Source organism: Aphis gossypii, chromosome 1, assembly GCF_020184175.1.
Source record: "Aphis gossypii isolate Hap1 chromosome 1, ASM2018417v2, whole genome shotgun sequence".
In the NCBI taxonomy this organism is placed as follows: Eukaryota; Metazoa; Arthropoda; class Insecta; order Hemiptera; family Aphididae; genus Aphis; species Aphis gossypii.
In genome coordinates this window covers 84359680-84377343 of record NC_065530.1, presented here as the reverse complement: position 1 = coordinate 84377343, position 17664 = coordinate 84359680, and the positions used below count along the sequence as shown (strand labels likewise).

Here is a 17664-nt window from a genome sequence, read left to right as displayed (position 1 = left end):
GGCTGGTGGCCACATATTCACGTGGTAACTGTATTTTGCGTATAAATTACCCTTAGCATGTATATATATGTACATTAATAGACGACGTTATGCCAGAATTTATCAATTTGAAGTGGCTCGCAGGGTTAATGTATAAAGTCTGTCGCATTATACTCGTACGACCATTAAATAAAGCAAAGTTCTGTACAGTATAATATTACATGCATGTTATTATATGACATATGAGTATTTTAATCGACTACGGAAGTAACAAAGGTTATATTTTAGACCGATGAACATCAACAATAATATATTATATTATACGGGGTGTGCGTGTGATATGATCGCTGTTACAGGTGGAGTGTGGAGGTCTTTTTTTGTTTTAAAAGTTTGACGAGAGATGAGCGCGGGACGAATCACAATATAAGTACATATAGGTAGGTATTATTATAATGTATTAGAATGACGTGATAGGTAGTAAACAATGACCGCTGCAGAAGGCAATTATTTTATTATTCTGTTTCACTGTCAACCCGACTCGGCCGACCGTGTCCGTCAGTATTAATATGATGACGTAGGTAAACGTACGTACTATGTATATTATAATACCTATACATATGCAATATTATCGCGCGCAACACGCACACGTCTACAGCATTATAATATAATATTATTTTGTTTAGTCCGACCGGAGTCGTCGATCGCCTGTGACTGTGTGCAGCGTATACGTAATATTATGTTATTATTACGATCACAGCTATTATAGTTGTAGTATAATTATTATTATTATGATACGAGACGGAAAATAATATCGATCGGAACGTACGCGAAGTAAATATCGATTTCTGCGCCAATTCACTTCCGTCTACCGTATACGGCGTATAAACAACAATAGTTTAATATTATAGTAATCGACATTTTATAATAATAATAATAATAATAATATACGACGGGTCCATACACAATGAAGGTGTGCATGAAAATAATTAAGATTGTTGTATACAACTACGTGAATTTTGTTACATTATACATAACATAGAAGAGTTTTAGTAAAAATGTTGATAAAAATGAGAGTTGAGCGACAAAAAAGTTAGGTGACCTCAAAACTAAACATGAAATATAATAATAATTTTTAATTTGAAAAAAAATATGCAAATAAAATGTACCTTATATGGGTATAAGTATTTATAAGATTTTTATTAATAAATCATGGTTGATTATTATTTAAAATCCGCCATCGCGTTTTTGAATAGTATATAATATTAAATACTAGTACGTAAAATTTGTTTTCGTATAATTGAACTCAATAAATATTAACGGTTTAGCTATTCTGGAAAAATTCTAAAAGTGATTAAAAATTAAATTTTTAAATTTAAGTTGTGAAAATTAAACGAAAACATAAAAGCAGTGCCTTAAATGAAGTTGGAAACGTTTTGTCCGCGTTATCGCCAAAATAAATTGGCATCGGAAATGCGACTGCGATGGAACAACATTTGACGTATTATTTATACAATCTATTAACTACAGAAGTCTGGTCTGTCGAAGCAGCAACGTGGTCTAATTGCACAGAGAACTTTTGACAAAGATTTATCAAACTTGATTTCTATTATATTAAAAATAATCATTACGCCTACGATTCGTAAGACATTAAATTAACAGTCAACATTTTAAATAATCACACAAAATATAAAATAAAAAAAAAATTGGAGTATAACTGTATTATAGGTATTGTCTGTACATCATATATTCATATGTGTACATAATGTGATATAAATTATAATAATGTATAAGTATAAATACCGCAGGATTAAAATTTAATGCACTTTGTACATACAGATTATTTAATGATAACTGACAACTGTAGATGTAAAGTTACGTTCTAAGTAGGTTTATATAAATTATGCAGTATTCAATAACACGAGTTCGAATGTCCTGTGTAATTTTGATGACGTACCGGACTGTCCGGACTACGCCCGCGCCACCGCCACACACAATCGCGTCATGTGCAATATAGCTATTAGCTACTACTTACTAGCTAGTATATTATTATAATATATTTTAGATGAAAAATAATGTGTATCGAGAAAATACAAACGGTGGGAGAGGGCGTAAACGGTTGCAATATTAAATTATTGCATACCTATTGTCATCCGCCCATATGTACGAATATATATAAAATTATATATTGTGTAATATGTGGTACATATATGTACATAATATATACCTAAGTGGAACCAAATGATGTTTGGACTATCATAAGAGTATCACGAGCATGCGCTGTGTGTATTAATTAGTCTAACGATGATAATATTTGCTACCCGGTAAAACAGAGTATACGCCTAAGTAGTAACCACGTGCATATTAATTTTATGTCCGCTCTATGTACACGCGTCCCACGAATTTATGACGTAGGTGTGTATATATAGTTGAACATTAACGATCGTATTCGCACGTCAACGGCAACACAATACGCACGAGAATAAAATAAATGCAATGTGCATCGCGGCGCACGTATCGGCCGATCGGTGGTATCGAAAGTCGTGTTTTTTTAACCGTGTAACGCTTGTGAGACAAAACAGAAATAGATTTCATCCTCGAGGCATATGACGCGCGTGTGGATACGACCAACTCGGCCTAAATGTGTCACTGCGCGTTCGAGATTATCGACATTATTGTGATGTCATAGTATCGTCGTCGTGGTCGAGCTTAAAGATCTTATTATAGTCGAGCATTATTCTAACGGACAGTAAGACCCAAATTGGGTTTAAGAAAAATCAAAAAAGCAGATTACTTTATGAATATGAACAACTTACAAAAACATAATTTTTCTTATTAATGATTGAATTACTACTGAATAATTGAAATTTTGTAATTTATTAACCCAACCTAGTACATCGATGATTGATTGATATTAAATCCAAATAAATTTCATAAAACAAACGTGTCAGTGTGTTTGGGTAGTAGGTAAACATTCTTAGAATAAGCCCTGATTATAGTGTCATAACGCATTTAAGAAGGTAAATATGTATCGTGTTATAACACATAGGGCTATGCATCTATACGGCGATACAGCATTGTTGTATCTAAACGCGCGTGGCAAAGTGAATCGCGTGATGCCCGCGACGTACGATTTACGTACGAAATACTACGAATTAATCGACGCTCGGAAATAATATTATGGGTAACCGACGCCCGACGACGGCCGGCGAACGCGACAATGGCAATAATATTGTTTGCAAATCGCTCAAGGTCGCGCGCGCACCGCGTTCAGACGCGCACAAAGCGTCCGTTCCGCGAACGCGCCGTGACAATAATCTGTATAATTCTTCGTACCGCAATACGACATAATAATATTATAAAACGTTACGACCATACGTAATATAAAATAGTTCGTACGCCCATCACAAGTGTAAAATTATAAAATATATTATTTGATCATCGCTGCAGCGCACGTGCGGTACATAACCAGCCGTCGTCGGGTTTATCTTGACACTCGGCGACCGCCGTTAAGATTCGGAAAAAGAATCGATCCGAAAACTGTATGTTAGGTCAAAAACAATTTATCATAATCCCACCAGTATGTAAGACGTGACTGGACGACGGGTTAATACTATACGCCGTGTCTGAAATCGCCTCGAGTAGTCGAGTGTAAGTCGAACGACAGGTTTCGGGATGAAACACCCATCGCCCGACGCGATAACGGAGTCTATATGAAACACACAGATACCAGCTAGTATAAAGTTCCGAGCGGAAGTTACACGCATAGATTATCACACTTACTACTACTTATACATATTATATATATTGTAATCGTATGACATGGATAGTATAGTGGTGCCTCTAGGCTCTAGTATAGTGGTGATCGTCCATAATAATACGTAATTGATAATGCGCTTAGAATATCGTCTCGTGAAAACCAAATCGAGAAACACCGATTATAATAATAACCGTTATATAATAATAGTAATAGTCCAGGGCTTGAATTTTGGGGGAGAGGCTAATTGCGGAGTCCCTTTTTGTTGAAAAAAATTCTTATGCGAACCTTTTCTATTTATATTCTAATCAATAAGACATTTAAATTTTTAGGTACTCGTATTTTTGTTTCTACGTCCTTGTATCTTCCATCTATATTTTTTTCCCCAATTCAAGCACCGAGTATTACTCGTACATACATTAGATAGTCGCTTACAGTGGGTGAAAACTGAGCCACTGCAATCGTACACCAGGATAAGTATTGAGCAGAAAATACACGGAGAATACTCTTTCTTTTTGTCCTATTATTAATAAGTATTATTCGTTTTTATTCTTGTTATTAGTCTGCGAAGGTCGTCGTTATTCGTGAATTATTTACTTAAAATCTTTTATACAAACCTATACTTACCGAATTTTATGTTTTTTTCATCCACGACCACAACGACCTCCACCGCCATCATACACTACGATTATACACATTGCCATATATTGCCATACACCATTGATTTTATAATAGGTAGTCTATTATAAAAACATTAATCAATGTATATGCGTGTTGAGTTCAAAAAAATTGATGAACATTTTATCGACGTACCCCACCTGCCGGTATAATACAGTGCTGAGGTGGCGAGGGGTCGTGGTCATTCCCTTGACAATTTTTAACGGTGTTGTTTTCATAAATTATTTATTAACCAAGGGTCGTTATGATAATATGTTGTTATCGGTGTTATAAAAAAATAGTGATAAAGATATTAAGCTATTTTTAACTCGTTAACCCATAAATATTAATACGATTTATGGGTGCAGCCCCTTTATAATATTTTGAGATGAATTACAATTTTTAAACCATCCCCTCCCATAATTGAGCATAATTTAACAAGACAGATTATTCAATCTTATACTTAAGATAATAATTTTATATTTTACAAATTATGTTCCAAAACATTAATCCAATATTAAAACGATAATCATTCGTTTCCATACGCCATATTTTTTTTTATGCACATTTAATACAAACAAAGATTTTTAATAATTAAATATTAGATACATTCTGAGGGGGGGGGGTTTATGTATAAGTTATTGAATAATTCATACACTATTACACTAACATAATAATATAAAGCAATTTTTAATTCTATTCGCATACGTTTATCCGGAATAATTAAAAACATATTTTTTGGTTTTGCATTATTGCAAACTAATATCTTCAATTTTAAATATTTACCAAATTAAATAAAAAATTCTTTTAAAATTTAATTTACAACCATTTCAATTAAAAATGTATGTATCTAAATTTATTAAAAAGTGATCCAAGATAAAAGTTCTGATGAAACTGAAAGAGTTTACAAATAATATTTAAAAACTAATTTAATATTTTATTATTAAATATCCAATTTATTACTACAAAATAAACTAACCATATTGTATATTACATAATATTTTATATTGATAGTAAAAATTAATTATAATCATTTAAAAAAAATATATAAAATGTTATAATAGAAGCAATATAAATTAAATATCGTAATAATAAAAGTACCAATCTTAGAACGTTAAAATATTTTTACTTATTTGAATATATTTTAATAATATCATAATACATATTCCAAATAACACATTTATAGATATTATAAGGTACTTTAAATACATTCGTCTCGTGTGATCAAATGTTTTTTGTAAATAGTAGAAAGCACGAACATATTTAAATTCTAACTAAATATTTAAATAACTTAAATAATTTATTGTGCTTTTTTACGTGATAAATCTTATGAAATTTCGTTTGAAATATTTATTTTATCATTTTATTTAAAATAACGTTATTCGTTTTTCTATTTGTCATTTTTGTCAACTAAATATTAAATTTTCTATCATAAAAGTTATTGATTATTTCGTATAGGTACTTATTCAATTTAAAATATGACAACATAAAATAATATATAACTATATTATTAATAATAATTTGCTCATTTTTCTCGGTCTCGTATAATTATAATATTTTTATAACTTGATATCTGTTTTTGAAATTCCATGATAGCACTTATTGAAATAATTATTTTTATACTTCGGAAATTTCATTTATAATTTGTATTAATTGGTGTTGTCTTAATTTCGCTAGTAGTCCAGTATAGTTCATTTACGTGTGGTGATTTAACAAGGGAAGGAAAAGTAGTTCAGTATAATAACTATATTAACTAACGTATTCCACAATAATTTTTCAATTTTACATAATAATGAGTTTTAAATACCATATGGTATGCCATCTTGTTTTATTATTGTATCATATACGCCTGCTTTAAATATAGTTTCATAATAACCTGTTTACATACTTCATTCTATAACTTTTACCTAGCCTATATATTATAGTGTAATAAATATTTTTAAATTTAAACTACAGTTATTATATTGTCGAGATCAAATCTTAGAATTATTTAGTTCACACAACATTCAATTTAATGTAAGTATATATTTAAATTTTTAAGCTACTTTAATAAGACACTCATATGTATAATATTGTATTATATAAACACAAAATAATCCGATTTAAGTCAGATACGCTGCCCAAAATGTTGTTACCTAAGCTTGATTCCTCACTATATCTATATGCTGGTATACAGTAAGCGTTCTGTAACACAATAACCATCGAAAACAAATCGTACCTCTTATTTGGTTTGTAAAATATAATGTAAGTAAAATATCATCTTTGGTTAAATCGTTTTTAATTAGCACATCTTTAGTTAAAATTCAACGAGTTCTGTACGTATGCAAATACCTATGTAAAATCTTTATGTTTTGAAGAAAACAAATTCTATATTACCGCAAAACGCAGTCGATGATGATAACACGCGTTTAACTTTGTCATAGTTTCCAATTCGAAAGTACAAAGATTTCCTTTCACCATTCATTATAAAAAGAAAAAAATGAAATGAAAAAAGAAACATACTCCCATCTCGTAACCACAGTTGGCGCTCGGAGTGGTGTAATAAGCATCACTATTAGGCCGTATTTGTTGGGCTCGTTACGGGCTACGAGTAATAGTAATATGTATATTGTCAATGGATTGAATACTTCCTAATAAAAAAATCTCCGATTAGGTAGCGTTTAAATCCTTTGTGAATAACCTAAGCTAATGGTGAGATTTATGGTCGTTTTTTTTCACGAGCTATTCAAGCACACAGATGGTGCTATAATTAATCGTCATAACGCAATGATATTTTTACACGTACATAGGCACGTCTGATGATGATGATGAAGCGATTATGAGAATGATAGACGCGCGAGCTAAATATTATGTTTATCGTCAATGGTTGAAGTTTTGCTGCAGTGGACATTTCAGCAAGTACCTATCTCATAATGTAATATAGTATCTAGTATCGAGATAACCTATGCCCTTTAAAATTGCGTGTTTTAAAACCATTAAAATTCTATCGAATTATCGCATTAACAAATCCAAACGTTTTCTATCATAAATAATCTATTCGATATGCTTAGTGCGTATCTATGAACGTAAATAAAAAAAGTTATATTATTAATTTCCCTTGAAACTTTTTGCGACATTTTTATAAAGTAATTCTACATCAATACATCATCGAACTATTGTTAATATTTTATACTATTATTATTATTTTTACAAGATATAATAAATTTTATTATATTCCACATTATTTGCTTCTCGTATTTAGTGAACTGCGGCTTATAATAATTCCTTAATTATTAAGTATTAACCGTTACGTTATTTTTTTTTATATGCTTATACCATACAAGCTATAACTCTACGTGGATTTGTACTTCATTTTTTTGTATACAATTTAATTAATTGGTAGATAAATGTAATTAATCAAATACATTGTACCATCAAAGTTTTCTTTTTATAATTTTAACTAAAATAATACACGTCTTTCGGAGCAATTTACATATTAAAATAAAATGTTTTAAATGTCAATAATTTCTATTTTAGAAATAAACCGTTAATCTGTAAATAAGTCCACCAATTTTAATTAGTTGTTATCAAGCAATTATACCTTACATAATACATATACTCATATACAATAATGAACATAATACATTAACACTTATCAGATAATAATGAGATTAGTAAGATTTAAATTTAACACGCAAAACATAATTGAAAACATGAGTGGTTATTTCACTTTTAATTAATGTGAATTATTCCGTATTAGCATACATTATAAATATACATAGGTAACATAGGTTCCTAAACTATTGAACATCAAAACGTATTTACTAGTTAATATTATAAAAATTAATGATTCTTTATGTTTTAATTTTATTTATTGATGTTAACAAATATTATGATATTGTTCGAAAAACATATTTTACTCAGTATATTTTATCAATATACTTTAATGTAAATAGCTTGGAAATTTAAATATATTATAATGTGCAACTAAAATTAAAAAGCATATTGAACAGTATTGACAGATAGTTTGTATACATTATTATATATAAAATTAGAAAATACTTAAAAAAAATATATCTATAATGAATTTATCCAGCTGGATAAGTGAAAAGGAAAATAAATTGCGAACTAATTAAAATTATGTATTCTCAAACGTAATAGCATTGAGTATATATATATACTATCTATACTCAATGGTAATAGGTATAATGTTAAAAATAATAATAGTTTTTTTACAATAGGTAGCTTATTATGTTGTTCTTATATTAGCCAAGCATAAAATTAATATATTACTAATCATATTTATACAGTCTACTGGATTCACATAGGTGGCAAGTCATTGACATTTCCATTGACTATTCAGGTCTATTATAATTTATTACCACATATTAAAAAGAACGTTGAAATTAATTGGCACATAAAAATAAATGATTAAATAATATTCCAACAAAATGCTTGGATTCATAATTTTAAAATGTTATATATTTCATCATCAACTGTTACTTTACAATAACAATGTATACCTCATAATCGTAATAAATCAATAGTATAAAAAACAATACATGAACAAAACTAAACAAATTAATAATTAAATAATTAAAATAATTTAGAACTAATATAAACATACATGATACGTATATATTCGATAGGCATAATATTAAGTCGAATATTGTGTGATGGAAATTTGAAATTTTCATCGCCAGATTCAATCACTTATAGCTGGTAATATAGCATCGAACACAAAGTATAAAATAAGTTTATTAAATTACATTATTGTGCATAAAAAAAATATGGCTACTAAAATATCTAAATTGTTGATGCAAATTAATTTGTTTTGTTACACACGCAGATTGGTATATTATTTACAAAAAAAAAAAAAACAAATTAAACGGTTAATGAAAAAATAACTAAAACATCATACGATCATATTACATCTCAAACTTTTGAGGTTGCGGTGAAAATCAAATTTTTTAAGACAATATATACGGTCATTGTGTACATAATATCAAACTTGTATAATACGATTTATATTATACCATGTATGGTGTTGTATAATATGTAATGTATAGCCATATTTATCGGTTTATTTTTGTGTGCGGTTATCATTATTAAAAATCTACTAAAATCTAAGGTCACCACAATAGTCAAATAAGTATGATATAAAAAAATGTATAATACAATACAGTTTATACATCTTTGTACCTATAAAGGAGCGATATAACTATAATAATTTTCCGTAAAGTTTCGAATTGTATAATAAATTCCATTGACGTTATTCCCAGAAATACTCAATAACCCATCTTATTAAAAAAACACAAACAAAACACGCGTGTACGTCGTTTTAAAGACAAAAGAAATAAGAATAAAACAATAAGGACTATCATTCCTCTACTCGTGTTATTGATCACATCAAGTCAGATGAGGTCATGGTGATGCATCATTTCAAAACATTGTTTATACATTACTATTTATCACGATTAGTATTATAAATTATTATTATTATTTTGATTAATAATATAATATAACCTTTTAAAATATTTGATTAGTATACAATTAATTACAGACGCATATACATATATGTTAGTACCTATAATTAACAATTATTTTAATTTATACTAAACGTACTACGTAGCTTGTAATCATAGACAAAGTTTTATTTCGTTAGATAAAAATTTGTTTTTTTTTATAATTCTGAGGAAAACTTGTCAATAATTGTGTCAGTGCATATAAAATGTCATACGTGGTATATTATAATATTATTATTAAATACATAATTTTATGTGAATTTATTTGGGGGGAAAAATACGAGGAAGTATATTATACAGAGAAGGTGACAATCAATAGATGTCAAGGGCATATATATATATATATATGTGTGTGTGTGTGTGTGTGTGTGTGTATGTATGTATTGTGCTTATGTATATACACAAATACTTACAAAACAGCTTTTAATGGGATTGAGCAAAGGTTCAAGACTTTGTCTGATTTCACGTAAGTTTTGTTGACATTCAATAATGATAAAAATACACAGGTATAAACCTACTCTATTATATAAATATGTATGATATATTATATTTAAAATAATGTGGTCTTTGATTTTTCGTGATACCTAAACGGGAAAATTCAAATAGTTAATATTACAATATAAAACAAAATTACAAAACTTCATAGTTCGGTCCTGATCATAAGATTATTATGTAAAAAGAGTTCTGACTGGAAGAAAGTAAACAAGTATAGAGAGAATCGGGTTTGTATTTTTTTGCGTGGTCTTGAGTATATATATTTCCATAGACACTCTCACTGGCTCTGAATCACCTCTCCTCATAACATCATGACCAGTTAAATCAATTAAATGGTTCATCTCAATCTATTCTTTCTTAGTTTTGTATTTTAGCAAATAATAATCTATATATTTGCTACAATATAATAGCAGTATAGCTAGGTGCCTATACCAATAAATATTACGTGACTAACGAGTAGCTATTATAGCTTACACTTTGTGCGTGTGTATAATATAATTGAATGACACTATTTTTTTGTTCGTAGTTATATAATTATTATGATTTAATTATATATCTAAAATGATTTTTCTTTTGAAAATTCATAGTAAGTTAATATATTTTTAAAAACATGAACTGCCTCCAGGAGTGAATTGAATATATGTAAACAAATTTAACTACCGTCTATCTGTATTTTAAGTCGATTGCACGCGCCCATATAATGAAGTATAATAATTCAATAAAATTTATTTTAAGCATTTTATCAAAATAAATAGTACGCGTATATAACATATAAAATTAGTCAGTATCAAAAATTGATTTGCTTTTAAATCTACAAAAAAAATGCTAATTCCTCAGTGATTGTCAATCTTAATATGATGTCACACACTCACACCAAAAGCAATCGATCCTATATACTCCTAATTGTATAGAATGAGAAGAAAGCCGTTTATCATTGTTCATTTGTCATTAATCATTACCAACTCACGTGAGTCTTAATGCTTCTTTATAGCTAATTCAGATAACATATTTAATACATTTTAAGATGGGTTTATATCTATAATTTATCCCCCATTCACCATTTTGTATAAGTATCTACTGTTATTTTTAAATTGATCAAATCCAAAAATTATAAATAAATCATACCCCTCAAACTCTTTCGTTGTACTTATTATGTAATCCTATAGGTGATCCTAAAATAAATATAATAAAAATTTGGTATTTACATGAGACAATCTAGATTCTAGAATTTTAGATGATTAAACACATAGTACGATCACTTATTATACAGAATCAATGGTACGATCTATATAGGATATTCATTTAGTACGTAAAACTACACTATGACGAAGTTCCCCACTTAAAGGTCGCTTCATACTTATTTTTCATGTTATTATTTACTTTATTTATTAAGCTTATTATTCAGTTTCTGTAGCCAATGTCCTAAATAAAAAACTATTTAAAATAAAGTGTTTTGAACTTGCCTATAACTTTGTAAATAAAAAATGTTTCTTTTTTTATATGTTACATAATATATATTTTTTAAAACATACAATTTTAATTTAATCATAGATACTTGATATCTAGTTTATTCATTTATCCGATAAAAATACTGCAAAAACATAATTTATAATCCTAAGATATTATAGTTTAACCTTTAAAAGACATTTTTTATCTAGTATATATAACCATATAGTGCCATAACGAATCGAAGAAAGCGCTCTGATCAATCAATCAGATGATATTATGATATATGTATGTTTAAATGAGAAATTCGAATCGATAAAAAGAAAGACGGCCCTCTCACTCCAATAGCGACTGAGGAAGTAATTTAAAGACGGAAGATTTATTTACAACTATATAATTAGCAATAACTAATATACAATAATAATGTTATACTAGAGCCTAAAATATTATTCTTCGTTTATTACCTTGTGTAAGTTACGTCACGTATCGAGTAGGGAACGTATGCATAGTGCCGGTAGTCGATTTTTCTACTCTCAGGTATATTACGTATATTAGTAAAAATATGTATTCTGTTATTGTTTATATTTGTAGTTCAATAAATGATGTAGATTTATAATTTCGGCAAATAAAACTTTCATTGATACTTTTCACAGATTGTATAAATGATTATTTACGACAATAATTCATTTTGTATCTATACTACCCATACATTTAGTTATTGCATTAACAAATAGCTTATAATATCATATTATGATGTGGTGTAGTTTAGTTAACACTTAAACTAACTTAGTATATTTACTGAAAATAAGCGACGGATATGTAATACATTCAGACTTCAGAGTAATTATAATATCGCTGTAAATTGCCATTTTATTGGTTAACGTATGCAACGTAATTTTAAAATCAAATATCAAACCCAATAGTTATAATAAATTTCAAGTGGTATACTTATTAGTACGTTATTTTAATTTAAAGTTTATATGATCGTAGTGATGTGACATAGTCACATAGAGGTACCCCACAATCAATGAGTTACTACTTTAGTTAATAATATACTTATTAACTGAATTGGTTCAGAATTGTAAATTAATATATCAAAATTATAAAAAAATATATTCATCTTAGGAATTTGAAATTAAAGATATAATGTGCTGTCGTTTTAAAAAGTGATAAGCTTAAACGCCTTAAACAATTAATAAGAATAAAAAAATTCAACAAAAAATGTTTTTTCAAAAGTAGTTATTTAATAAACTAAAAAATTGATATTATTTTTTGATTTACTGAAAATTCTAAAAAAAAAAAAAGAAAATAGATATTTTGTTGTGTAGATGATGAGCATTGGGTACTTAGCAAGTTTATTTTCTAATAAATATATACATAATAATATATTATAATATTAAATAATTAACTTGATTAGAAGTCTTAAACCAAATACATAATGCAGTATAATTTACATGAGGGTATCACCATGAATGGTATATATATTATTGACTTCTTAGAATACATAACATACAATCTATATTACATAATATTATGATTATATAATGAAAACCAACAATAACATGAGTGCATTTTTTAAAGCTAATTTGTTAACAATATTAGTACGATTTTTTTTTCATTAATGCCAATTATTATTTTAACGCTCTGATTTTATCTGCAATAGCAATAAAATCCGCAATAAAATATAGTGAACATAATCCGATCGAAATAAATTCCAAAACCTAGTCAATAAAATAGTAAACGTAGACTATTTTTTTAATAAGCAACTTAGCTATCAAATTACATTGCTCAATACTTTTGCCATATCCAAACATCTACAATGTATATTTTTAATACTGCGTGATATATTGACATATAGAAGACATACATTAACATTAAACATATTACACAATCATCATTTTACGAAAAACAAATAATGAAAATAAGGTAATAACATGTTATACATGGATTATGGACATTTCAGCAATATGTTTTTATATTTAATAAATTATTTAAATCGTGTTTAAAAGATTAGTTTTTATGAATCATATGAACTGATTGAATAAGCTATAAGTAACAGCTAAAGCTTATAAGGTATATGACGTTCAAAAACTATATATTAACCCATAAAAATAAATATATATTATTACTGAATCTTATAGATTAAAATGTCTTCCTCGCCTCGGAATTTAAAATGACTAGATGCATGCGAGTGGTCGTACTTTCTACAATAATAATAAGTCATTTTTTTTATATAGAAAACGATAAAATAAGCCTTGTTAAATTTTAAGCAATACTGAGAAATGAGAATATGTATGTGTTGTAATATACATTATGTACATATAATCGTTCGTATTTTTATAAAAATCACTGTAAAATTAATTTTTCAACTCTATTTGTTTTTACTTTATAAAATAAAACGTTATTACCAGTACACTGGTTTCCGTCTATAACTTTTAAGATGTAACTTCTATACATCTGCACTATCTAATCAGAATATCGCATACGCCATAATTATAATCCAAGTCACGCGCTCTTTATTTTCATAATCGTCAAACTAAACAACACAATATAGCACAGTTCTTTCGTTATATTGAAACCATATGTAGGTATAACAAAAACAAACGGACTAAAATGAGAAAAAATCATGCATAGAACATCATTTTTGCATAAATATAATGGTTTTTTTTTTTTTTGTTATTTTCTAAAGCATATCCGGTCGGCGGTCATCATTATATTAGGTATATCATCGAGGATAACTGGATAAACTGTAAAATAATATTATGATACGTTCGGTGCTTACTAATTGAGTCCCATACTTGAACGAGGAAAAAAATAATAAGCTAATGAAATTCCAATATAAAAGAAAAATATATCAATTTAGTCCGAAGATTTTTATTATTTTGTACCTATATACGAATATGTTATATTGTTCATTTTTAAAATTTTGCAAGTTTATATAGAAATATCAATACTGTTCAACACTTGATTAGTTCATTAACCGAAACTAACAAAAATAAATTAAACTATCAAATCCAAGAAAAAAAAGTTAGAAAAACAAACGAACTATTACAAACAAAACGTAATATATTAAGATTATAAAGAGGTAGGTACATGAAAAGTTTATCACTGAAGTTTTCACCAATATAAGACATACAATTTATTTATTATTTTAAATATTTTAATGATATAATATATTATCAATTATTTCTTGAAAAAAGATAAAAAAAAAATCAATTTTTAAAACTATATCCAAAGATATTTTTCTTACAAATAGTTTTCAATTACTTGTAAAAATTTAGGTAAAAGTGATTAGGAAAATGTTTTTTCAAAGTGTAAAGTATTCAGTTAGTATTGAAATATATATGAACTAATTTAATATTGTATTCTAAATTTTAAGTTACTCTATTAGTAGAGGTACCAAAGGAAATTCGGAACTTAATTCGTTCTACTCGTAGGTATACCTAAAAGGGTTTTTGGGACTCTGTTCGTACAACAATAAAATTCCGTTAAGAAAACAAACATGTAAAACAACTTAAACAATCAAAATGCCAACAAAAGTATAAAAGCTTATGTTTGATAGATTTTAATTTAAAAAACAGATTTTAATTTGGATTCTAGTCTCCTCAGTTTCGATCGAAGTGATTTTTGATACTTGAAAAATTGAACACAAATATTGAAAAGTCTTAAAATAAAGGAAATGTATAGTTTTTTTTTAACTATTAAAATTTTAATGCTGAACACTAATGTTCATTTACTTCTCACACATTTACATAGTTAAAGTGTACATGTAGTACGAAATGCCTAAACACTATTCCTTAAGACATGGTATGCTTCAGCCCCCTTAATACCGCAACAGGTGTATAGACGTAATTTTTAAAATCTATCTTAATATTTCGAATAGGTTCGAGTGAGAGTTATTTTTCAACAGATATTTGTGTTAAAATATATAAAAAATTAATTCCTCGAATATCATGTTCCTCCCGTAATATATCTTCGGACGATAGCAACCCTTGCGGTGTAACCTGCTATAAGGGAAGATCGGAACCCTTTCCGCTAGGCGTATTTCCGAGTAATGAGTATACGCACAATCTATAAAGGGCCGGAATCGGGATATAATTTTAGGTATAGTAATTTTGTACGACTAACCTGAAAGCCAGAGCGAGTTTGCATTCCAAATACCGGATCATGGAGTTGAGGAACGTGGCGGGTAAGGCACACAACAGCCACTTAAACAGCATCCACCCAAAGTTGGGTACGTCCCGGCGGACGATGAATTTGACCATTCTGCCTTCCATGGTGGCCACGAATATGGACATGAACGTGCGGCATATCAGGGCTATCGTGTGCATGGACAGCAAGCCCACCTCGGGCGTCCAAAGGCCGGGCACCATGAGCCGGAGCAGTTTCTTAAGCTGGACCAGGAACTCGCGGTTGATGCCCGGTCCGGCGGCTCTCGTTCTCTTTCCGGTCGCCGATCTCTTTCCACCGCCGATTACGGCCACGGAGGTGATCGCCGTTGACCCCTTTGTGTTGTTGTTGTCGTTGGACTCGCCCGACGGTCGCCGCGATCCGCCATCGGGTCCTTTCTCGTCCTTACCACCGTCGGCGCCGCCATTGCCACCGCACACCTTCAACACGATGGGGTAACCAATCTTACAGCCGTACAGCAGCACGGCCGCTGCCAGCACTCCTTTGCTTACGTTGTCCCGTCGGATGATTCGTCCGTCCAGGTATTTTGATATTACGGCGGGCATGATGATTATGGTCACGGCGGTGGTGGTAACTTAGCCGGGCGACAGTTGTCGCGTCTAGTTGACAAAGTGATGAGTATGTGTAGATACTCGCACGACAGTGGTCTTCTTTCACGACGTTCTGTTATTGTGTCAAAAGGGTATCGACGACTCGTGCGTGGCAATAGTAGTCATCTGTGCGCGCCGATACGACTGACAATAATATAGTTTCGAGCGTGTTATAAAGATGTATGCGATAACGTCAACGGCCGACCGGGCCGGATCAGTCCTCTGTCTGTTCGTTCGGTAATGATATCACTGATAACGACTATCGAAAAATAGTGTAATATTATATTAAACGACTGATAACACAACGATACGACGAACGCGCGACAATACGTGCGAAAAAAAATAAACGGCAAACGCGCAACCGACCAGACTGCGCGCCGGAGTCGACGTTGCTACTGAACGATTCGGCGCGTACCCGTCCGCGTATGTGCGTGTGCGTCTCGCGCGCGCTACCCACTTGCCGCGCCGCCTTTTGCACCGTGCACGGCGCGGCGGAGGGTGGCGGTGGCGACCGATGCGCGCCCGATACTCTTAGTACGCGCGCGCCAACGTCCGTTTTCCACGGGCCTTCCTCACCCGCGCATCACACAACACCACGCCGCGTATCCACACCACTTCCTTGAAATCACCGAACGCGGCTGCCGCCTCACCCATCACCCCCACCGACCCGACGCTGTGTGAAGAGTCGGTCAACTCGTTTTTTACCATAGGTAGTAGAGCGGCGGCGGCGGCGACTCTTCTCTCGACGTCTCGTTCGTTGCAATATTATTGTTGGTACGTTATTTTTTTTTTACATTTATAAAATAATAATACAATGATTACACTTAACGACCTAACAAAACAAGACCCCTAGGAAGACCAAGCACCCGGTGGATCGATGTAATAGCCAGAGACCTCAAAGAAGTAGATCATAATGTAACTTTTGACCTGACTTACAACAGAAAAAGATTGCAAGACCTCTTGAAGGCAGCAATGGTCTTCAACGGGCCGGTAAGCTGAGAAGAAGAAGAAGAAGACATTTTTTAAAAAGCCTATTTCTATCTTAAGT

General features: G+C 30.2%; 1 protein-coding gene across 1 annotated transcript in view; it reads right to left on the bottom strand.

Moving 5' to 3' along the window:
• The window catches only part of LOC114124850 (ATP-binding cassette sub-family D member), a 48049-nt gene extending 31050 nt beyond the window's left edge, over positions 1–16999 (bottom strand). Inside the window, exon 1 of the mRNA XM_027988319.2 lies at positions 15964–16999. Within this exon, the coding sequence (XP_027844120.2) occupies positions 15964–16571 (608 nt within the window). The 5' untranslated portion in view covers positions 16572–16999. The remainder of the gene's footprint in view (positions 1–15963) is intronic.
• Positions 17000–17664: the final 665 nt, after the last annotated feature.